Source organism: Aphelocoma coerulescens, chromosome 1, assembly GCF_041296385.1.
Source record: "Aphelocoma coerulescens isolate FSJ_1873_10779 chromosome 1, UR_Acoe_1.0, whole genome shotgun sequence".
Classification (NCBI taxonomy): domain Eukaryota; kingdom Metazoa; phylum Chordata; class Aves; order Passeriformes; family Corvidae; genus Aphelocoma; species Aphelocoma coerulescens.
Window position 1 is genome coordinate 76,599,417 of NC_091013.1, and position 24,109 is coordinate 76,623,525.

At 37.1% G+C, this 24,109-nt stretch overlaps 1 protein-coding gene across 10 annotated transcripts in view; it reads right to left on the bottom strand.

The window, feature by feature from the left end:
- ZMYM2 (zinc finger MYM-type containing 2) overlaps positions 1-24,109 on the bottom strand; it is an 85,026-nt gene that overhangs the window by 23,747 nt on the left and 37,170 nt on the right. For 9 of the 10 annotated variants that reach the window (XM_069013965.1, XM_069013935.1, XM_069013954.1 and 6 more), the window contains 5 exons: positions 17,212-17,362; positions 16,349-16,464; positions 12,394-12,510; positions 11,658-11,808; positions 1,652-1,824 (listed from right to left, as the gene is read on the bottom strand). In XM_069013965.1, the coding sequence (XP_068870066.1) occupies positions 1,652-1,824; positions 11,658-11,808; positions 12,394-12,510; positions 16,349-16,464; positions 17,212-17,362 (708 nt within the window). The remainder of the gene's footprint in view (positions 1-1,651; positions 1,825-11,657; positions 11,809-12,393; positions 12,511-16,348; positions 16,465-17,211; positions 17,363-24,109) is intronic. The other variant, XM_069013985.1, reaches the window with a different exon arrangement.

A 24,109-nucleotide genomic window follows, 5' to 3' on the forward strand; every position in this document is an offset into this window, starting at 1 on the left:
CAAAACTCAATTACATTAAGGCTTTAAGAAGCACTTGAAAAAAATTACAATCAACAATTCTTAATAAAGGAACACTAGTTCCACTAGCAAGTGTAAGATGCAAAAAGTAGAAATATCTAACATTTCAGCATCATCAAAAATATCAAAAGTCACTAGTTTCCAGCAAATCTGTTTAAATTGCCTTTTTACGACATCAGATCTAATTTTCCTGTAACACAGTACCAACAGCATTTAAGGAGACTTCATGGGCCAGTTATTATCTTATCCCATGAATCAGGATAATCTGAAGTCTGAGTTTTCAAGTGGTTCTCAAAGCTGGATCACAGTACAAGCTTCCACAGAAGCTTAGGTACATGAAAGTAGTTTGCTATGCACACCTCCAGAGTATATTCTTTGCTGAATCACCAAAAGATTTCTAAAGCACACCAAGGATTTTAAGTTCTCTATCAGAAGGCACTTTTTTCACAGGGATAAATTTCATCCCACACTCTAAGTTTTAAGGCATATAGATAGATAAAATATTATTGTATGAAGTTAATATTTTAGTTAAGAACTTTGCAGCCAAGCTTTGTCACCCTATTTTCATGTGAGACAAAAGAAACACACTGTGATCTTCAGTAGTTTTCTTTTAGGAATGTCTAACAGGACCCTACATACATTATTCAAAATAAAGAATTTACAATGTTTGGCTGTAACACTTCTGGAACGAGACATTCCAAAATATCTGTCTTCATATTCAGTTCTTTTACGGTAGGTAGATCATCTTGAATTACAGGACTTGTATCTAGCCCTCTAACATTTCAAGCTTTTTACTGCCTTCCAGGCTGTGTGCAGAGTTTTGGTGGTGATGAATTTTGTACTGTCTTTTTTTTTGCAATTGCATCCACAGTGTAGTTCTTGTTTTGAAATTATCAGTGTAGCTTTCCAGGACGTTCACACCAGAGATCAAATATTTTATCCATGGCATTAATCGCAGGTTAAACCCAGTCCAATTTCATCTTTTCCTTTCAAAAAATGTAAACAAAAACCCTCTTATAGTGAAGTCTTTGATGGTTGTGCTTCACAAAGCAGTTAAGCTTCCAGAGACCTAGAAATAGATGCCATCTGTTTGACTTAAACTTTTATTAGAAATCCATTTGGTCCTTCTTTTTCCTTTGGCATCCTTTCCATTGGGAAATACTGAACAATCAAAGCCTCTGCAGTTCAAACTGTGGGAAAAGGGAAGAGGCAAAAAAGGAGGCAAAAACAGGAGCAAGAAAAACTCCACTAACGTCAGTGAACTCAAGGTATCCAGATGCTACTAACAGTGTTTTCAACATTCTGAATACACATTTAAGAAGTTTTGACAAGAAAAATGTGGTATTAACTGAGAAAAAATTGGAATCGTAAAGTAACAAATATACATAGTAATTGCTTGTTTTTCTGTAACTCAAGACTTCCTTGCCAAACAAATTAATAAAATCAGATGACAGAAATGCTACTCTAAAATCTACAGAAACTCAAATGATGAAATTAATACATTTGCTTATTCTATAGCAAATGCTTTGCTGAAGTAAGCCATATTTGCTGCACAGTCCTTGAGATATCCTCACATGTGCATTTTCGGTTTTTTTAATTGTGGAGCTCTCGTCAAAAATTCTGAGTTACTTGCCTTGTAGTACCAGTCCTGAAATTTTTTACAGCACTCTTCACTGCAGAAATCTCTCACTACACCATCAAGTTCCTTAGTTGCTCCCTTTTTGCACAGCTGTGAGCAGTAATTACAAGTAACACATCTCAGTCCTAACCGTCTTGCAAAGTCTTGTTTATATAGCAGCTTGCAGCCTGGAAACAGATTTTAAACATTAGGAACAAAGTAATTTTTACAGAGAGATATCACAGTTAAGAGTTAGATATCGAAAATTAAATGAATACAACAACAGCTAACAATTGGGGCTTCAGACAAATTCAGGTTGCACAGTTAGACTACATTTCCAGACATTTTTACCCGAATACCTTCCCTACACAATTCTATGGTTTCCTGTGATGCCTGCATCTTTTTCAAAACCCTACGCTGAATCTTTGTTTATCAAATCCCTGAATAAACAGTCAGGAAAAAAATACATCATTTTCTTTTAATACAGACCCATGCAAAAGCATCGACTTGGAGTTACACTGCTCAGTTACACATCCTCAAAATGCTAGAGATCCAGACAACACTATCTACTAAAGAAATACTTATCTTCATGTATCAACTTAATTTTATGACTACCCTTATTTATATGAATGCAACAAACCACTTAACTCATTAATATTTAAGAACACTAATATGTACAAGATGACCTAAGAACTGAGGCATTTCTTTAAAAATGTAACTATAAAGCAAGCAATGGTCAGTAGTGAGAATTATGCAATGACAGGAAATTACACATGAAATTTGTGAAGAGTTTGTATGTAGATTATCTTTTCTTTTTTTTTTCGCATTGGGGTGGGGTGGAGGTATTGGTTATTTTGGTTTTGGTTGGCTGTTGTTTTGTGTTGGTGTGTTTTGGGGTGGGGTTTTTGGTTTTTTTTTTGTTTTTTTCATTTATTATGCAGTTATAATTTCAAGGTTGCCATAATGACAGCTATATTCTTCCATGATTTGATCGTCCCTCAAGCAATTTAGAAAAGACATTCTAACATATTAAATGCATTAAAAGGCTAATATTGTAGCTATTATATTGACAATTTCAGAATATATTGTATTTAAACTACCTCAAATCCAGCACCTATTCAGCTGAGGCCTAAATCATATACTACACACCCCTGTAACTGTCCTAATTTTACAGGAGAGAACAGAATGAGAAGATGAAATAACTGTCTGTATCAAACACTGAAGGGACAAGATAACATTTACACAGACCTTTAATCTAAGGTACTGCACCTGTTTTTATGATCTACCAAATATCACAGTATCACCCAAGACCAAAACTCAAGTCTTCCAAGTGTCCGCTCTGCTGGGGCACATGTATATAATCTAACAGATGCAGACTTCTGTACTTCTGATAAGTTATGAAAGTCAGTATGGAACATACATGCTGTACTTCCTCTGCCATACAGAATATAAAAATACTGTAATATTTTCAGTAATTTCAATTATGTGACTTCTGCTGTTGTCTATTAGAGAAGAATTCATATGTGTGAAACTGAGATACTATTTTTAAATCACTAAAGGCACATGAATGCAAATGGAAGATGCAGCAGACTGAATCTTCCAAAAACAAAAGGTTATTGAGGAACTTTACCTTGCAATGCAACAAGCTTTGCTAACAGATTAAATTTGTTAGTAATGTCAAAACAAGACAATTATAGAATATTGCACAAATAAGACTCTGTAGCTAATCAGTTTTAAAGTGGTTTTGTTGGGGTGGTTTTTTTGTTTGTTCTTTGGGTTTTTTCTTTTAAATTCTATATCTGGTTCTCTAACAACAGAATAAAGAAAATTACTAGCACAGATGGAAACTGCCGTATCCAGCAACTATCCTTACAGTGCAACTGATTTGGACTTTAAATACATTGCTTTGAAGGAAATAATCCTAAAGATAACAGTGTGTGCAAGCTATTAGTTAAAAGTACCAATTAAAAGCAAAACTTCTTGCCAGTATTTTTTCCTGCTGGCTGTATCTCTCATTATTGCATGGAGCATCATATTCTTCCCACTTCTTTAAAATCCAGAGATATCTTAGTACCACAATGTAGCCTCCTCTTCAGCTGTCTCTTAGAAAAGCCACCCAACGCTGCATCACCCTTTCAAGACTACAGAGAAGTAGTACTCCTCTACTACCAACCAGGCAACCTATGTCCACTTGGCTAAATATTTTACAAAAAGGAATGGACAAAAATTACATTCTTATTGGCTGCTGAACTACAGAAAGTAAACTTGAAGATGATGCTGCTGTTTTATTAAAAAAAGTTATCAGGTAAGAAGTTTTCCACACTACAGTCAAACATCTCCCACATCTCTGTGACTCATGGAAAATAATGATCAGTGAACATTAAGTAAGGGGAAACAAAAAGTCAAAAATTCCAGCCCTTAAGACCTAAATGCTTGGAAAAGATGGGGTTTTTTTATAGATCACTGACTGCAGGGCTTCTTGCTGAAGGAGGCCTCTACAGAAGATAAAAAAATCCATTTTTTTAAAACTTCAGATGTTGACAGTAGATTGTTATAACCCTGAAGACTGCTAAAGCAGAAGTACAAAGACTTTCTTTTGCAACATCATGAGCAAAAATCTACAGATTTGTCTGAAACTCTTTTATGTGTTTGTTATAGGTAACTTAATCTACAGGGCCAGGGAAAACTTAGTTTAGCCTCAAGATCTTGTGACTTCAAACAAAGAGCAACCAGAATGCCTTTCTTAGGTCCTTAGTAGTCTGCAATCCAGGATATACATTTTTATTACAATGCTATGGGTTTGGACTAAAAGAGTAAGACTTTCTTTGTAAGGAAAAATTTATCTGCCTTTGGCAAAACAGATTCTAAGCTCAAACAACTTGGTCTTCTTTTGCTCAAGAGAAATCCAGAATCAACATTAACAGTAACACCCATGCTAGCTTTTTGTAGATGTGACCATGAAGTGAGCTTTGATTTACAGCACATTCTGGATGAGTAATACAAAAAGCACTTGTTGTCTGACCTTTCTAATATCAACACTAAGATCCTGAGGGTTTGTTCAACCTAATTCCCCTGGGGACTTGGGGTTCATGAGTATAAGCACTGCCTAAAACAAACAGCTGACAGTCCCAACATTTTGAACAAAAGGATCCGAGTAAAATCCTAAGTCCCTCAAGATTTCTGATACAGCACCAGACCCACAAGTTACAGTGTGATCAGATGGAAACCTCTACTGCTTTAAAGTAACTGAGAGAAAACAGCTCTTACTTTCAAGGAACAGTATAAGCACAGGTTATCTGGCTCAAGCTACACCAGTCTTTAATTACAGTCTTTTTCAAAGTTCTAACATCGTCCCACAAATTGGCTGTCTCAGAAAGACCCCTAAGGACCGTTTTCAGAAGTATCTCCAACTCAAAATCTGAAGCAAACAAAAAACAAGTAGGTGAGCATCTGCTATCTTAACATATCCTTAATTATGCTATTAGAATTCTGGCTTCCAAGCAAAACTCAACACAAAACTTATCCCTTAAGACCCCTGAATTTTGGTTCCCCACATAAATGGCAGAGAGAAGACAACGATCTAAACACATGCAAGAGAATACTGCTGACAAGACAACACCCAGGCAGTTCCTCAAAACCTGTACCTCAGGGAAGCTCCAGGTTAGGAGAGCTTCCTTTCTCTTGGAAGATCCAAAAACTACCAGGTTCAGGCCTGCAGAGTTGTCCACGGCAGAAAACCTGCTTCACTTGACTGACTGCAGACCCAGTGCAAGCAAGCTACTAAGAACACGATCCTATTCTACCAGCACCACCTACCTGAATTACAGGAAGTTCAGTACCTTTCTACACTGCCTAGCTGCATAAAAAGGAATGCTGAAGCAGAAACAATCCTGAGTCCTCAACACCAGTCCCTTTTTACCACAGGGAATAGTATCTTTTATAGAAAGTAACTGTTCCATCCTAAAAGCAGTTAGTTTTTTTACCTCTGAAAGGCTGTCCTTACTAATCTACCTTTGTCCTTCAAGGAACATGCAAGACTTGCTGTTCTCTCATCTTGTAATAACTTCAACTGTTACCTGTTTTACAGAAGAATAACAACAGGCCTGTAGCATCGCAAGCTACATCTCAGAAGATTTCTGGAGCCATGTTCCATCCAGATCGTTCTGCTGTATCTCCCTCTGTACTGATTTGCATGCAAAACCTCTTACATACCCACACTGCTATCACCTACTGTCTCTGGATTCATAATAAACATCATTATTTTTAGGAAAACAGATGCAATGTATCCTAATTCTGAGTTCTGCTTGGATTACTGTTAAAGTAGACCCGACCCTCTCTGTGTAAAGAGAAACTGTGTACATCCCTTCCTTCCCTGTCTTCACCTTAAGAACCTTTTATTATTATTCAATCCAACTTTCATACAACCTCAGTTTATCCTAGTATTTCCTCATATTAGGTTACTATCTCCTTCCATTCTCCTTCTTCCTACTCCAATCCAGTTACTATGTTTTGCTTATTCTTAAATCTTTTCAAGTTGATTATTCTTTCAGGTTAGTAAGAAGCATCTTTATAAGCTTTCTTCTTTTTGTGCTCATAATCCCAGCATGTTAAATTGCATCACCCCTTATCTGCAACAGCCAGTGCTGTCTTTTCTTTAAAAAGTATCTCAAACCTCTTTAAAAGATACAACAGTGGAATTAACACTGAAGAATGATAATCTAACAAGGGCCACTGGTGTTGAACAATGCATAGGATTTCACTTGATATTTACCGTGTTACAAATTATCTCTCCAGAAAGAAAACCAAAAATTTTAAGACTCAATACATGTACAGAAAATTTAAATGATGTTACCTGAACACTGTCAGTGTTCTCCCTCTACAGACAGAAGGAAGATAAACATAATCTCTTCCACAGCATAGTTCTATCTTTCCATTTCTCAACTACAAGAACACTGTCAGAAATGTCAACATCCAGGTTAACAAGTTAAAACTGTCAAGTAATTTCAGAAGAGATGCATCCAAAAAGCACTAATTGGAAACTACATCTACAATGAGACTACTCCACAAGCGGAATACCACAAGAACCAACTGTCCAGCTCTTCCATGTGCATTTATCTAGGAGGTGTAGAATTATGCTTCCCTTCAGCATAGTCAAGAGCCTTCACTTGGTGCTTCTGTAGCAAGGGAGCCTGTTAAATATTTCCCAAGTGACTTGTCAGAATTGAATATGCTGTCCCTTTTGCCTTAACTCATTTTTATAAACAAAAAAAATTACTTTAGCTTTTACAGTAACAGAGTTTGTTTGGAATAGTCATCTGCAGTTCCAAGATTTAAAACCAGACTACTTAATCAGATTACATGGCCTGAATAACTGTGCTGTGCCATCAGAGTTCCCTGAAGAAAACTGGCTGGCTCAAAGGGATGCCAGGGATGTCCCACAGTAACTTCTGTCCACAGCAGTCAAAGGAAGTCATAGTGTCTCAGAATAGCCCAGGCACCTCTAAATCCCTCCAACATTCACTGCTACTTTTCTACTAACCCAATTTGTGAGAAAGGAATATCTTCCTGCAGTAACAATATGACTCTTGCAATTGTGAAAGACCATTTTTACAGATCATGCATTTTGCAGTATTTAAGACATGTTCTGCTTTTCACTTGTCCCCTTTTGCCAGGATATCCCAACTCAGCACCAAATAAAACTTCAAATGAAAGCCACAAGGAAACTGACATTTCAGGTTAGAATTTGTCTCGAGGGACACTGCCAAAAGAAGTGGTCATGAGCAAAACCAAACTCAGCACCATAGAAAGAACAAGTTATTTCAACATGGTAGGCCTCTATCAAGAGCTGTAGAACGGGACATAACAACTCTATGAAGCACAAATCCACGAGTGTGTAAAACAGTGATTTTGTACTGTCTTCAAAAATTTCTGTATGCTAGGCCAAATTCTGTACATGTTAATTTAAAAGCAGTATCGGTGTCTCTAAAACAGATAGTTACTAATGTAAACTATTAAAAAAGTTGTGTTTAAACAGTTTCTGTAGCTCTCACTTTAAAAATGAGACCAAACATCAGGAACAAAGAGATTCATGCAGGCTTGATGGCAACTCCCTTCGCCTAGAGGGAGACAGCAGCACAGCAGGGCCAGTGCACCAACTCTTCCTTGGCCCACCCACCAGAGAAGCCCAGCAACTATAACTAAGTCTTAGCAATACTTCATATCACATGTCAGTTTTTAAATTTTTTTTTTTGCTGTTTCTAATAACAAAAGGAATTGGTATAAATATGAGGTGATATCCTAATTGATTGTGAAACACTGATATGTAAGCATCTGTATAAAATTTAACACACACATGGTTAGGCTATCTCAGTATCTGTAATATTTTCATATAAATCTAAAAATTCATCAACTAATAATTTCATAGTATACTTTACCTAACAATCCACTGTGCAATAGAGGTTGGAAAAGTCCCAGCCTAAAATCTATAATGCTTTAACTGAATATACACTCCTTTCCTAGAGGAAGGTACAATTAATCGATTTCCTAAATTAATTTTTCCACTTATTGGCTTTACAGTGTTTTAAAGGAGGTTATCTCTACTTAGATGAAACATCAGAGACATTTTCAGAGAAAACTCAATGTCTACACTGAGTTTCATTTGCAGAAGCCGTATTTCCCAGGAAGTTATTAGCATGCTATCAAGGTGATAGTACAGTTGCTAGTTTCACAGCTGTCTATTATCTGTATCATCCATTTGAAAAGAATTCCCAAGCATCAGATAACTGAGTTACTCCACAGCTTAATGACCTTCTCCTGCCTAGAAGCAGACTACGAAATATGAATCAGTGTTACTAAAATTTGCATTATAAAATTATTAAGCCAGTGTTGTTTAAGTCATAGCACTTAGCTCTACTGGAAAGATGAATTAACTAAGTCTACAAGTAAAATAAAATTATGGTGATACTCATCATAAAATAGTTTCATTGCTGGATTGCCAAAACCTGAATTGTTCTGCCAGACTCTCAGAAGGAATGACAAAACCAAAACAAACTCCTCTCCCCAAAACCCCCAAGCCCAGTAACTTGAAGATTTCCTCAGGATTAAAAACTTGTACAGCCTATCCTCAATTGTCACTCATGCAACTATGCATACATAAAAATCCACAAGCTACTTCTTACTTTAGCATACATAATATGTATCTTATTCAATTTAGATACAGATATTTTGGAATGCAGCATTCTAGAGGCAAAACGCCAGGACAGTTCAATTTCCAAAGCCTGAGCACCAGGGGAAAAGATTAAACTCTTACATCTAGTCCATTCAGGTTGTTAATGCCCCACACAGCATCTGATTTTTGGACAAAACCAGAAAAAACATACTATACTCCATGAAATAATTAATAACCATCTTTAGCACAAAATCTATGTCAGTTCTAATTACACCTTTCTGTAATGGAGGTTTCAGCTACTCCCTGCACATATTTTTAAGTGTCTCAAGAGAAACATATAAAGAAACAGAGGTGGAACAAAACCGCACAGAAATACTGATCCAAGAGACTTTAATGTGAGTTCCAGGGTTTGTGTGTAAATATATACTGTATATGCATGTGTGAAAAAAACCCCTCAGGTATAAAGAATGGGAGCAATGATGACATCTTCAGTACTCCAGCTGGGCAGCTGGAAGCAGTCAAGAGATATTTGTGGTTGATCTTATATACGCTTTCCCCTCAGTTTGCACGAAGATGAACATGTAAGTACACTTGCAGAAATTTCAACACATATTTAGCTTCTGATTTTATCTAGGAGCCTTTTCTAAACACTCCCCTGAAAATTCCCTGCATTTTCCCTTGAGAGTTCAATTTCTTCCAAAAATGCCAGCAACTTTTTTTCACTGAGTACCTTTGGCTATTCCTTCTCAAATTGTGATTACATTGTCTTCTGATGAAGAATAATTGCATGCTCAAAAATATAATCTGTGTTGGTGAGGTTCCTTGAACACTTTGCAATATTAAAACCAGAATGGCCTCCATATCCAGCAAGTATTTGGTACTTGTATTGGTTTTGTTATTTCACAAACAGCTGGACATGTATCTGGAAAAAGGCTTTGAAATTAAGGACAGACTGGTTATGTTTAGGTGCCTGGAAAAGGGGGAAGAAAAATCTATCATGTCTGATGATGGAACTTCTATTTGTTGACCTCCACTCAGTCCACCAAAAGTCCTGGCCCTCTCCTTCCCACATCAAATCTAAGCACTATTAATTCTTGGATTGCACTATTTCTGCAGCCATTGATGACAACTGATGGTTTTCCTTCAAAATAAATGGTCTAGGGTTACTTCAGAATTTCTGTCCAGGTCACTGGTTTATTTGCAACAGGAACACATACAGCTCTTCATCATATGCATCACAAAGTACACCTCAGCTACAGATGGCAGGTATGCACTGTATTTATTCAAGTTACAATCTACTTAATGGTGCTTTTGACTATCCTCTCTCTATTACTCAGTGGTTCAGATCATCACAGTAAGCTGACAAACTTTGTCTATATGGTAACATTTTGCATATTCACCCTCATAAATACAGTATTTGCTCTTGAGTTGGCAGTCCAGCACCAGCAAACTCAAGACCCACACTACAACATCTGGCAATAGATTCCCCTCACTTAGTATCTATGTTTACACAGGAGAGACTGTTTTTATTTCTTTTCTTCCTCAAATTTTCCAATAGGAAACAAGTCCTCACTTACTTCAAGCCTCCTCATACAGAACTAGTAATGGCATAGCTGGCGTTATGAATCCTACTTATTTCCTTGTAACAGCCACCAGGTTTTAAAATGAGGGAGTTGCAAATATTCACAGTAATACAACCATATACTTTAATCTCCAGAAAAGCATCTTGCTCCTGTTTGAATGTATTCTGTGGAATTGTTTCATTCACAGAAGCAGTTCCTAGCTAGAGGCTGCTGAGCGATGCAATGATACACTGCAAGGCTGGGCCGTAATTTGTTTTTTACTCTCCAGCTATCACTTCACAGTCCAGAACATTCTTCAGAAACAAAAGATTGCAGAGTCCCGAGTTGTAAGGGAATGGCATGGAGGGAAGCCTACCTCCAGCCCTGCATTCCAACCCTCTCCAGCTTAGCAGGATCCTCCTACAAGTAAGCTGGCACGTCTGCTATTTAATCTGCCTGAAAGCAGAGATCTTCCACAGGTCTTATCAAATGACATGGAAAATGTTGTTCTTATAACTAAAGAAAAAAATATTCACCATATTTGTGAGTGATAGGTCATCCAAACCTGTAGTTAAACTTCTAAGATCATGATTAAATACCAGTATCAAAGGAGAGCTCACCAGAAGTGGAAAGGATAGGTCCTTGTTAGCTCTATTCTGCTTTTTCTATTAAAGCTGTGCTTTAATGCAACTTAAAAGAATCCTAGGCCCATAGAGTCCCCTTTTAGTTTGTTTTCTTTTTCAAAACTCAAGTAATTAGTCAAGCAAATTGTCGTGACAGTAATCAACACACATCAACAGGCATCATTCAAGTTATTGCTTAAGTAACCATTCTAAGCCAACGTAGATCTTCTACTGTTGTACTTAACTTAGAAAATATTAACAGAAGAGAAAGCTTGGTGTTCATCAGTGCAGTTAATGCTGTATGTGCACTACTGCATACATTTTAAAAAAAGAATGTATAATTTTTTTGTGCATATGTATATATGCAATGTGCATACATCTGTGTATGTATTTATACACACACACTGAAGAATGCTACCCTTAACCTGGAGTTAAGTGGTGAAAAGCTCTAAAGGCAGCTCAGATAAATTAAAAGGTACATGCACTAACAATAACAGGTAAAATCACTTCAGTAACAGCAATGAAAAGACTTCTGATTTAGCCTCAAGTAAGTACAACAGAATGAGTTGTTACCTTAAATTTTAACATTATATATTAACAAAGTAAGACAACCACAGTAGCACAATGATCAGTACTTCAGGCAAAAAACCAAATACATACATACATACCTTCACTGCAAAAGGGTCTTTTGATACCAGAGAAATTCACTGTTTCATGGAGCGTTTTCTCTTCTTGACAGTATTCACAGTATGTAACTATGCAGTGCAGTTTCTTATAATCATCAGAACATGCTCTGCTGCAGAACTGATACACTTTGTTCTAAATGCAAAGTTGCAAAGCATCATGAATAAGGTTAATGGATGAAATATTAAACTCTGACTAGTGCAACTTGAAATAATAATTGCCATTAAGACAACTTATAAACTGAACTGCAAACACATAATTAGGATATGACTTCTAATGCTAAAATTTATAAATCCAAATTAAGCTGACAGTGCTACAAATACTCATCATTTCACATGAAAACACTGAACAGAAAGTATGCCACTCAAACTTAGCATATCCTCTTTAGGTATTTCTCTCAGTTCATAAAGAAGTGTAATAATGGTCTATCATATCTACACCAACTGAAGATGAAAGCAGATTTCAGATTTACAGCTGACTGAGAAAATATATTTTTCTTTAAATTCCACAGATACTATTTATGAACAAAGACTTTCACTTTTATCCACACTGAAGTTAAATGATATTCTACAGAACCAGGTAGATTTCAAGTGAACTTTTTAAAGAAGCTTCAATACATTATAAAATAGCTAGAAAAACTGTATTAGAGTTCTGATTTTAAACTTTTAAACACATCATCATTCTAGTAATAACACCACCAACACCCCCCCTCCCCCTTACCTCCCATTCCAGTACTTCTGGCTTTGAACAGAAAGAACTTTTGCAATAATTACATTTCAGCTGAATATCACTGGGAGAGACAAACTGACCATTTGTTGAAGACTGAACACTGAGAGTCTGAAAAACATAAATATAAATACATACATCACTAAAAAACAGAGTTACTTTTAAAATGTGGGGTTGCTTTCAATTAAGCTTACAGTGTTTGAGAATTTAGGAGTTTATTTATAAACTCAAGAGCATTTCTGGCAAAAGCACAGCAGGTTGGTTCTTTACCTTAATTCCTTTTCCCTTGTCATCTCAGGTTTTCCAATTTTGAATCTTTACCCTTGCTTCCACCATAATTACTTGAAGTCATTTTTTTTTTACCTTACCTTTCTACTGTCTTTTACTTAAGGGTAAATACCTTTTTTTTGTAAAAATTAAGAAAAAGTATCCCAAAACTGATTATTTTTGTTAATCACAAAGCATGTATTTTCAGATAAATACATTTCACAGCTGGCATTATTTTGGTGACAAACAAAGACCAAAATACATTTTCAAATCCAAATCTCACCAAGGCAGATGATATATCAACACCTTACATAAGCATACCACTTGAAAATACAAAACACTAAAGTAAAAGGCTTTCAGTGAGAAAACTCACATCTACTCAGATTAAGAAAGAACTAGCTAACAGTCCTAGGCAGTCTCAATCCCATGGCAGGAAGATGCAATTATTCACACAGCCAGCCCCTAAACAATTCAGGGTTTTAAGACTGAGAAAAATACTACAGATTGCACGTGTAGGTATGAGAATTTAATTCTGTAACTGAGTAATTCCTCTAATGCATTTCTGAGGCAAGCAGTAGATAAGAGAACTCAATTATACAGTCCCTGTGTCTTTCAGTATGTCTTATATGTGCCTACAGAACACAGTCTTTTTGCATATTCCCTGATTAAGCAAAAACTATTGGTATATTACGGACGTGACGTTCAAGACAAAAAATTTGAATCAGTAGTAATCACAGACACTTGAAGAATCCAGGAAAAACTTCTTACACCTGCCTTTTCAACTAACTTTCCCACACTATTTGCAACAAAACAAATATATTCAAAGACAAGCTCTCTTCAGGCAGATTTGTTACTACCTCTCTAGCATGTAACAGTGAGAATTCAAAACATTTCTGTTACAGGATACTTTTCTTCAGACTCTCATGTTAGTAAGGATTCACCTACACTAAAAAATAATTAAAGAATTGTGTTGAGACTTAATGCTGATATAAACCCCGATCTGTGCTGGCCATGCAAGCATTATGATTTTATGCAGATGCATTAATTCTGTACAAAGAGTTTACAGACATTAAGTAGTACACATTTCCTAATCACAAGCAGAACCAAATGCCAAGCAGCAGAAAGATGACACCTTTACCTCAATGGCCCATTGGCCCCTGACAACTTTATATATATAACTTCTGTAACAACTTTTTTCTGATGCCCACACACAGTATTATCACATTTTTCCCATTATATCCAGCAAATGTCCCTGTGGCTGAGCAAGGTTTGCTTCACTTTGGCTGCTCTAAATAGCTGAACACTTGCACTACCATGAGAGCAACAAAAGCATTTTTAACTGCAAGGTCCAACCTGTGCACTTCAGCACTTGCAGGTTTCTTCACAGAGCAAACACCATGCTCAACACATGCTGCTGTGTGGATTATGGAAGCACAGTGGTAGCTCTTGTTGAAAACAAAAAGAAATCAAGAAGCAAGTATACCCAGCACCTCCAGTTCAGGAATGTTCAGTTCACAATAAATAATCAGTAGCTTATTTTTCCCTAAACAGCAAGATCTTCAACTGACCCAGTAAAAGTACCCATTGCATTACTGGTTTAAAACACCACACCTTGGGAACAGTTCTGTCTTTTAACTCTGCAATAACATCCTCCAAGACAAAGCGTGGAAGATTCAGTCCCACTACCACCATCTACCAAATAAAAATCACATAAAGCAGCTATTTATTCTTTTACTCTCTTTCTTACAAGATCAAATGCTCTTACAGGCTGGCTGCTCAAAGAAGAACATACATAAACTGTACAACAAGCAGCTCAACTGAATCTTTCCAATATTTCAATACATTAAAAGAACAACTAGCCAGAAGCAAAAGATTATTTGTAAGATAAAATTATAATCAATCCTAAAGTTCTGTAAAACAAACTTACCCATTTCTAAACCAAAAGGACAACAATATTTGCAGAAGGGAGGAAACACAGGCCTGAAATAGCAAGTATTCTGTTCTGAGAAGGATAACCCTTAAAGAAAAAAGTCTAGGAAGAACAGGCACAGCAGGAAAAAGGGATGAATATGAAGCCAGAAAATTAAGACAAGAGTTATCTCCATTAGTAAACACTGAAAAATACAAAGCACCATATTAAATCGACCATTTTTAAAATTTGGATTCAATACCTTACATGTCACTTAGGTTCAAAAGAAGCCTCAAGGGAACACTTACAGGCCACTGCTCACATTGTGGTATACCATCCTTTCCACCTAAACACTAAATGAACAGAGGAAAGAAGCTGTTCTCATACATTCACCTCCAACCTTATGGTGAATACATTTTATTCTTCTACACAGTGACTATACAAAAGCTATCAAAAGTTAAAATGCAGCAGTGCTGGTAGAGCAAACTAACTGTAAGCAAGTGACCACCTACCCGTTCTTGGTCTTTACCGAGAACTCACAGACTGCAAGGCTGCTTCAATTAAACTCCACTACAACACAGATGAGAGATCTATGTGCAGCACTAAGTGCAATAGAAACATGAGCACAGGGTCTCAGTAAGATCACAAACCCACAATCAGCACTAAATGATCTGGCAGTTCTATCCAAAAATATTGCTTAATGTTGACTTATGTGCAAATCCAAGAAGACCCAGGCTGAATTTGTCATTCACTGGCTGTATTTGTTCTGAGAGCTCTTGGGGATGCAATTAATTGTAAAATCATGTACAATAAAGTAGATGCTAAATGAGTTTGCAAGAAGTATTACAGGTCTGTCTTTACATACTAAGAATATGCAGCTATTCTGTTAATCAGTTCCACTGACAGACACCTACCAAATTGGTTATGATGGAAGCACAGAACACGGCTACATGATAAGAGGTCCTACCCAGGACCCAAAAGCAATTAAAAGACTGATTTGCTGTCCAGTTGGCAGAAAACAGCAACGTTCAGTGACAAATGGGAAAACCCTGCACGGCTGTAAACTGTTGAACAACACATGAGGAAGCAATTACCAATTATCCAGCGTACATCTGGGAAAAATGTTTTTACATACAAAAATTGAAACATATTCTTTAAAAATATCCTTTGATCACCTAGAGATTAATGGCTACAACACATTTCACTTTAAACCTTAAGCCATACTGAAACTATGACACTTTCAACAAGCATAGCAGCCTCATCCAGAGTGCATGTCATTAGCCTTGCAACACTCCAGTTTCTGGCCACAATTGTTTTGTCTATGACTGGGGCTCTAACCTTTCATTTCAGAAGCAATCACTATTCTCCATGGCAGACCTTTGTTAGTACTACATTCAATATGAGAATTTTGTTAGCCTCTACAAAAGAGGCTAAATTGGTTGATCTTCAATGCAAAACAGCAAGGCTCACATCCATGAAGAGGCTGAGGTGGTAAAAGTAAGATGAGCCGTGATACTGCTTTGTATTTGCTAACACTATAAAGCAGAAACCGGTTGTTATTATCCAATTTTGTAAATTTAAGACAGTAGCTAGTGTTAGTATTATGAAACAGTACTTTGATCAAATAAATTGTTATGAGCCAGAAGCACCTGCTATGTTAATTGTAACTCTCAAGCATGTATATACAAGCAAGTTAGTTTAATATGCAAATACTTAACACAAACACAGGCACACAAATATTTAGGGAGGAAAAGATTTAACACAACAGCTAACCTGAAATTTAGCTACACAACTGGAACTGCAAAAGTTGTACAGTTTTCCATCAGGCATTGTGACTTGATATTGAGGTAAAGAGTTTCGTTTACAAAAGTGGCAAATAATTTCCATACCTAAAAGAAAAATGTAGTTTACAAACAAAATAAAACAGAAAATAATAGGGAAAAAAAAAGAGTATTACAGGTCAGCCCTTTCTAGTTTCTCAATGTAGAAAACTAAGGTGTCTGTTTTCCAGTCAGCTTCTGCAAGTCACACAAAACAAAAGAAATAGCAAATTTGATAAATACTTTCACTAAAGATCAGTACTAAATATGAAAATACACCTTCTCCATAAAATTCACTGGAGCATTTTCAACTTCAAGTTGAGATCTGCTTTGCATAGTGAAGAACACACGTTTTGAGTTATTTACCAGATCAAAAACTTTAGATAGAGAGTACCTATATGCATTATAACTACCTCCCTTCTTATCCACCTTCTACTTGCCTGAAAAAAAAATCCAGGGTGGGATTCATTCAAGAATTCAGAGAATATGAATTCATACGCAAAAAAACCTGCACTATCATTCTGTGACACATCAGAACACATCCTTCAGCATTTTTTTCACAGGAAGCCTTAGGACAGCTGAAAATTCTTTCCAACATCATGAAAAAAGGCCAGTGAGGAAAATGAATCCTCATGGGTAATCTACTGGTATTCAATAGAAGATGGTCTTTTTCTTTTTTTTTTTTTTTTTTAGAAGTTAATATAAAGTCACATCTGCATAGACTAACTGTAAAACAAATGCACCCACCCCCAGTGTTCAAACTTAAAAAAAGTCTACTCTTAGCAGTGATGAAAATCCATCATCCTTTTCACTTACTTTGTGATTTTGCATATTTTGATTTGTGTGTGTTCATGCATACAGTTGAGCAGTATGGCTCCATATATCCATTAGGTCCTATGCACTGAGTCATGTCAAAAAACCTGCACTGAGCTCTGCAGCCAGTACAAGATGTTAATTGGCCACATTTCTAAAACATAAAACAAAGCAAAACAATGCATTAGTTAAAACTACGCTTGGCTTTTGACTTAAATTATGGTCTAAAAAAACACAAAGGAAAAGTTGTATTTCTGTCATCTGCTCCCTCATCAGATCCTTCCTATATGAACTCTCCTGATCATCCTCTCCAAGAGCATTTAGAACTATGGTTGGGTCTTTTACTCCTGGGAAAAAGCCAGCTGAAACTAACATTCTATGTAAAGGCACAGACACATATACACACCCCCTTCAAAAAACTCAAACCAACCAAAAAACCCCAACTCCATACCAAACCCCACCATGTGCAAACTGTGAACTGTGGTAAGAGTGTGCAGCAAGTTGTGCTGAGCTGAAGAGTTTGAAAGAACTCTATTTCTCTCTCCTTTTTGACAGGACAATGGTTGTAAGGAAAGGAACAGGAATCTGGCATGGCTAACGTGATTCACAGAACGGGTAAGCTTAGAAAAGACCTTTGGTCCAACCTCCCTGTTCAAGCAGGGTCTTCCCAAAGCACATTGCACAGGACTGCATTCAGATGGTTCATGAGTATCTCCAGTTGAAGAAGACTCCATAACTTCTCTGGGCATTCTGTTCAATTGTGCAGTCACCGGCACAGCAAAGAAGTTATGAAGAATAAATAAACTTGGGAGAGAAAAAAATTTGTATCTCCAATCCTCCAGACAGGAGGAACACACTGCAGAGTTTCTATGCTGAACTGTGACTCCATGAAGCTGGTAACAGACTCAACTTTGACATCTCTCAACACAGCAGTCAGTCCATCAACAGTTTTCCACAGAACGGAACAAACGCGCTATAAAAAGCACAGAAAAGCTGCACAGAGCAGAAATACCAATGACACAGTCAACATACAAAATCAGTAACTCTGATGTGCTGCATGTATTACGTATGTCAATGTCAGGCAAATATCTCAAGCACCATAAAGCAAGTTTCAGAACAAAATATCTAGACACCTTCTCTGCCCATAGAAATAGTGTGGTTTTGACAGTGATAGAAAATTCCTCACCAAAAACGATGATGGGCCTCCTACTAGACAGACTCTCACCTTATTACGTATTAGAAAATCTTCACTTAGGCTCTTAAGATCTCTTCCCTTTTAAAGAAATTATTTTTGCACTCTCTCTCCCTCCTCTTTCCCTATTCTCAAGGATGGAAGGGGGAAGGAAAGGCAAAGCATGTTTCATAGGCGCTTCACCTTGTTCAGAGTAAGAGAAACTTCAGAGGATATCTTTGCTCTTCCTATTTTTCAGTACCCAAATTTGAGAACTAGTTAAATCCAATCTTACAGAGCTAGAGATGAAATTTATGGGTTTATAATGTCATCTTTGCTATACTAAGAACATCCACATCAAAACATACAAATCCACATGCCTGTGACACAAATTGGATGTAGCACCTTGCAGAGACCAGTAAAATTTCCACACAACCTCACAATTTCCACATGCTGTCTTGATGAAACCTTTGCTGGGGATGTCCTCCAAAAAGGAGTATCTGCCAAAATATCGAACTCCTACCTAGAAGAGGGTATAAAATACAACTCTAGGATACTTCCTATTTTTTTTCCATTTGCCTTTAAACATGTCACCCAGGACATCATTACCTTCCTAATCAGCCACAGTACTGACGGAATTCACACTAAGTACCAAGACCAAAACGCAGCAGTTACACTGTTCTGTGAGTTGGAGCTATTCTGCTGCTATACAGTCATCTCCTCTGGCAGGCTAAGAGACAAAAGCAGGGCATCTAGAAAATTCTGAGTTATATAACCAGCAACAATATAGGAGGCTACAACTTACAGAGGACTTCATTTCTTGGAACGTATTTAATGGACAACCACCATAAAAAAATCTGCTTGCACAAATAACCTCGGTAGTTCCAGAACAAACCAAAATGTAAATCTAGAAGCATTGACACAAATATGCTGGCAAATAACTGAGAGAGTCCAGCAATATAATCGAAAACAATGAAACTTCCGCAAGTTCCACATCCAAAAGAGAAATCCAACAGAGCCCATGGTGACTTCAAGAAACAGCAAGACAAAAGTACAAGTTTTAATTAATAAATTTATAGTAAACTGATCAGAGCATAATTGGAAAAAAATTCACTGTGTCAGCAAACTACATGATTTGACAAAAATTCCTTGAAAGCAGAAATAGCCTTTTGCTAACCAGCATCTCAAATTCCTCATCATTTAGGTGATGTCAAGAAAGGATCATGCATACAAAGAACAGTGCAACAGCATGTCAATCACTTCATACATCCTCAAAACACTGGAGTCATTTACTGACTTCACCCTATCTCTTCCAGATTTAAAAGCAACAAGAAAAATTTTTATTCATATCTTGCAAACCTAGATCTAATTTATCAAGACAACAAAGAATATGAATTTCCAAAAAACATGCCAGCTATGCAGATGATTCTGTGGGTAGGAGCAAAACTGTAATAACAAAGCTCTCACTTTATTCTTGTAATAACAACTAAAAAGTATGTTTGAACATTTCTGCATTATTAGAAATTTAAACATATTGTTACACAAGTGAAGAAGACAGGACACGGTAGAAATAAAGAAGTTTAGAAACCCCAAACCCTCCTTAAATGTAAGGCTCCTAAAATATTGTAATCATTATCTCCCTCAAGCTGAATATTTTTCTTGCATTTTTATTACTCTTTCCAGCACTCCCTAAACTTCCAAGTTCAAATATTAAAACCATTCAAAAAAACCAAGGAGTACAACACTATTATTAAAAAAAATTAATGCATACCTGAAAGTACTTAATCAATATTATACACGTGTCTCAAACATTTATTCTATAAGAGCCTAGCTCAGAGACTTCCTCCATTGACAAAATACACAGAGAACCTCACTATATCTCTAATGTTTTTGAATACCCATAATGCAAACCAAGAATTTTTTTCTGTTCATCAGTGTGAAATGAGACTCTCAAGTTTCTCGGCTAACTTACACTTCTACTCTCAAATTCTTCCCAACATATTCTCTTTAGTCTCTAAGAACCTGCTGTAATAACTTCATTCTGCAGAAAAACAACATATGAGAATCCCTTCTCTTGAAGTAGCTGCCATCAACAGAAGATTCACTAAACTAAGGAGAGCTACAGTAACACAGGGACAAAGAGAATTCTTATGAGGTAAGGATTTTTGGCCTGGAAACAAGATAATTTAAGAGAATAATGACAGCACCAAAAATGGTATTATGTAGGGCACTGTGGATCAACTGCTTAGTGTATTTTCTAATACTAACAATTATGCTAAATCACATGGATATCAACTGAAATTTCAAAATAAACAGGAGGCAGATCTTCATATAACAGAGAGCAGATCAGCAGCACCTCTTACCAAAGAGAGTCACGGATGGAAAAACTGTTTGTATGTGTTCACAAGGAGACTGGACATGCACTAACTAAAGAGATTTGTCAAAAATAGCATACAAGAACATTGCATAAAGTTCAAGAGATGCCCTGACCTCTTGAGAGTCAGAAGCTAAGAGAATGCTCAGAGGAAAACATCCTAAGTTCCTGCCCTGTTCTTACTCTTCCCTGCATCCCTGCATGCCCACTTCTATCACTGCAGGAGTCTCAATCCCTGATGAGGACTGTAACAGCTTTCTCAGGTTCTTACTACAGTATATTTTTAATTTAATATTTTAACCATCCTCAAGGAAAAGTGGGTTCAGAAAAGAAATTAAGAAAAATGTAAAGCTATGTCAATGTTGTTGATACTTCATGGCAGGATACCAGAAGATCTTCAATGCCAGCAGAAAACCAGAACAAAATACCAAAATCTTCACTACTGACTAAGTAAAGACAAGTGAAGTACTGACTACGTAAAACAAAAAATGCAAATCTTCCCGAGTCTTTATTTTAAAAATCACTGCTTCTTTGTTTCAGAAGAACAAAATCACAGAATCATATAGACTGGAAGAAATCTCCTGAGGTCAAGTGCAGCCTCCTGCTCAAAGTAGGTCCAGATGTGTTTGCTCAGGATCTTGTCCAGTCAAATCTGAGCATCTCCAAGGACAAGCACTCCAAAACCCCTCAGGAGGATTTCACCATCCTTATAGGAGGGGGAAAAAAAGGAAAAAAACCCTTTTTCTTTATCTAAGTAAGTTTCCCCTTGTTTTCAAGCTGTCTCTTGCCTTTCTTCCTTCCACTATGCAACTCTTCTTAGAGTTCAGCTTTGTCTTCTTCGGTCACCTCCCATTAGGTAACTAAACCCTTAATGCTTCTCAGGGTTGAACAAAGTAACACCTCCTGAGCCTGTCCTACTATGTCACATGCTCCAGCCATCTAAACATCTTGGTAGCTCTCCATGGAACTTCCATCAGTATGACAGTGACTTTCATTCTGTCAAATCCAAAACTGGCCATGGTACTCCAGATGCAGTCTCAAGAAGGATGGGGGGGTGCAGGGCATGAAAATCATCTCCCCCCTCCTACTGGCTATACTCTTGCTAATACAGCAATAGGTTGCCCACATAGGCTGTATAGTCCCTCTCCTTGGAGATACTAAAAACTGAAATGGATGTGGTCCTGGAGGACCTGCTGCAGGTGACCCTGTTTGAGCCAGGGGTGGACAAGACAAGCCCCAGAGGTCAGGCATTCTGAGACAACCCAGGACCCAGCTGGCCATCTTTGCTGCAATGGCACACTCCTAACCCCAGTTCAGCTTCTTCACTGGGACGCCGAAGTCTTTTTCTCCAAAGCTGCTTCCTTGGCAATTATCTTCCATCTCAGATGAAGCATTAGCTTCATCTCGTGCTCCCCCCATGGTATTCCAACAGTAGAGAAAAATACCTCTTCACAAAACCTAAACAAACTAGCTTCAGCTTCATGTTTTCTTCAAAGATGAATTAACATCAAACCAATCCGCAAGAAAGTATCAAGCATTTTCCTCCCATGTACAAATTCACATCTACAGCATCCTATGAAAACATATGCACATTTGAGAACTGTAATTTTAAGTAAAACTGAAGTTAAAACATAATCAAATTAGTAAAGAAAACGGTATCAATTACTAAGTACAAATAAACTAAGCTAATCCAGAAGCAAAATTTCAAGAGAACAAAGGCCCAGTGCCCTCTGAGGGGAAGCTTGATGCACAGTAGTCTGACTACACCTCTCCTTCACTGCTCCTCCTAGACTCTGCATGAAGATGACCTAATTTTTGCTAGATCCCATTGCATGTTTGACCTCTTCCAAAGCATAAAATCTATAGTAGATGCAGAAGCCTGAATAATCTTCTCGTTTTATCTGACTCTAAACTCACTCATTCTTTTACTCACTCATACTTGTTTGTATATCCTTAGAGACTTAATCCTAGAAGGTCTATTTCATGATAGGTATCTCACGACAGATAAAAGACGTGAAACAATGGGATATGAAAACTAGCAAGTCACTAGTTCTAGATCTATTCCAAATGTCCCTTCTGTTCACTAAGACAGTGTTCAACGCAAATGGACAACTACAAAAGCAGCTACCAAAGTGCAAGACAAAGCAGATGAATGTGACGTATTCCAGAACTGAAGGAATCGTTTCAACAGAAATACAAATTCCTGGAAATAAAATTCACTTAGAGGGTTTTTGAGGGATTTTTATTCTTGCCACTATGTGCAACTATGATTTTAGAAGGAATCTTGATCTTCCTTTACATATTACTGAAAGGATCATGTAAGCTGAAGTCTAGAGCTCTTGTTGCAATGTACCCCACAAAGAGAAAAGATCAAACTCCAAAACAAACGTCAGACCAATAACATAACTTCACGGCATATTAGAAGCCTCATTTCTGTTTGCAACTGAAACTAATGAAAACCTCTGTTCTTCAACCTCCCAGCTACTTCAACAAAGCTGTTAGTGCCTTGAATCTAGGTATCTGTGCTACAAAATTTTATTCTTGACTGAAAAAAACACAGTATCATCTGCTTCATCTGCCTTGACAAGACCATGATGAAGCACATGCCAGCAGTGTAAGAGAGCATTCTTGCTACTTCTCCCATGCAAGGGCCAGTCAACAGAAAATATCAGAACAGCAGCAGATTGCTACAATGCTATGTAGGAGCTCAAAGATGTGCTTCCAGTTTAAGGAAATGCTTTGTCGTTAAAACTCCATGGTAAAACAGATCGTTAAATACTTCTCAATCCAGGCAAAGCTCCCTGGTAGCTTTATGAAGTAAGAGGTTTGGATTAGAATTAAGAAAAACACCAGGAAATTCCAGAACAGACACATAGTATGCCTGTGTTTAAACAGAAAAGAAGACAAAATCTTCCGTAAGTAGAAAACCAGATATATTCACTACATGGAATTCTATGATAAAAGAGATCCCTCAGAAAGGTAATCAAGAAAACAGCAGCTAAACTACTTCAGATTCATTTGAAAGGATGGTCTGATGGATCCAGAGGCAACATGCATGTCTAAGAACCAGACGTAAGCAGAATCAGGTATCAGCAAAGAAGAAACTGTGTAATTTATTTTCTCTTAAAATACTGTTCCCAAATCATCTCTCCCCCGAGAGTAACACCTGTAAACTCTTTCTCAAAAGCATCTGCCCAAGTCCTAAGAGCAAAGGATGAAGCAATTGCTTCTGTGGCCCTTGAACACCAAGTGATTTATGTTTACATTCCATCAGCTGAACTCTGCAAAAAGCTAAATCGCTAACTTTTCCTTGGCATCTTGAACTCCCAGTGCTGTCTTTTTGCTGGTTTTGTTCT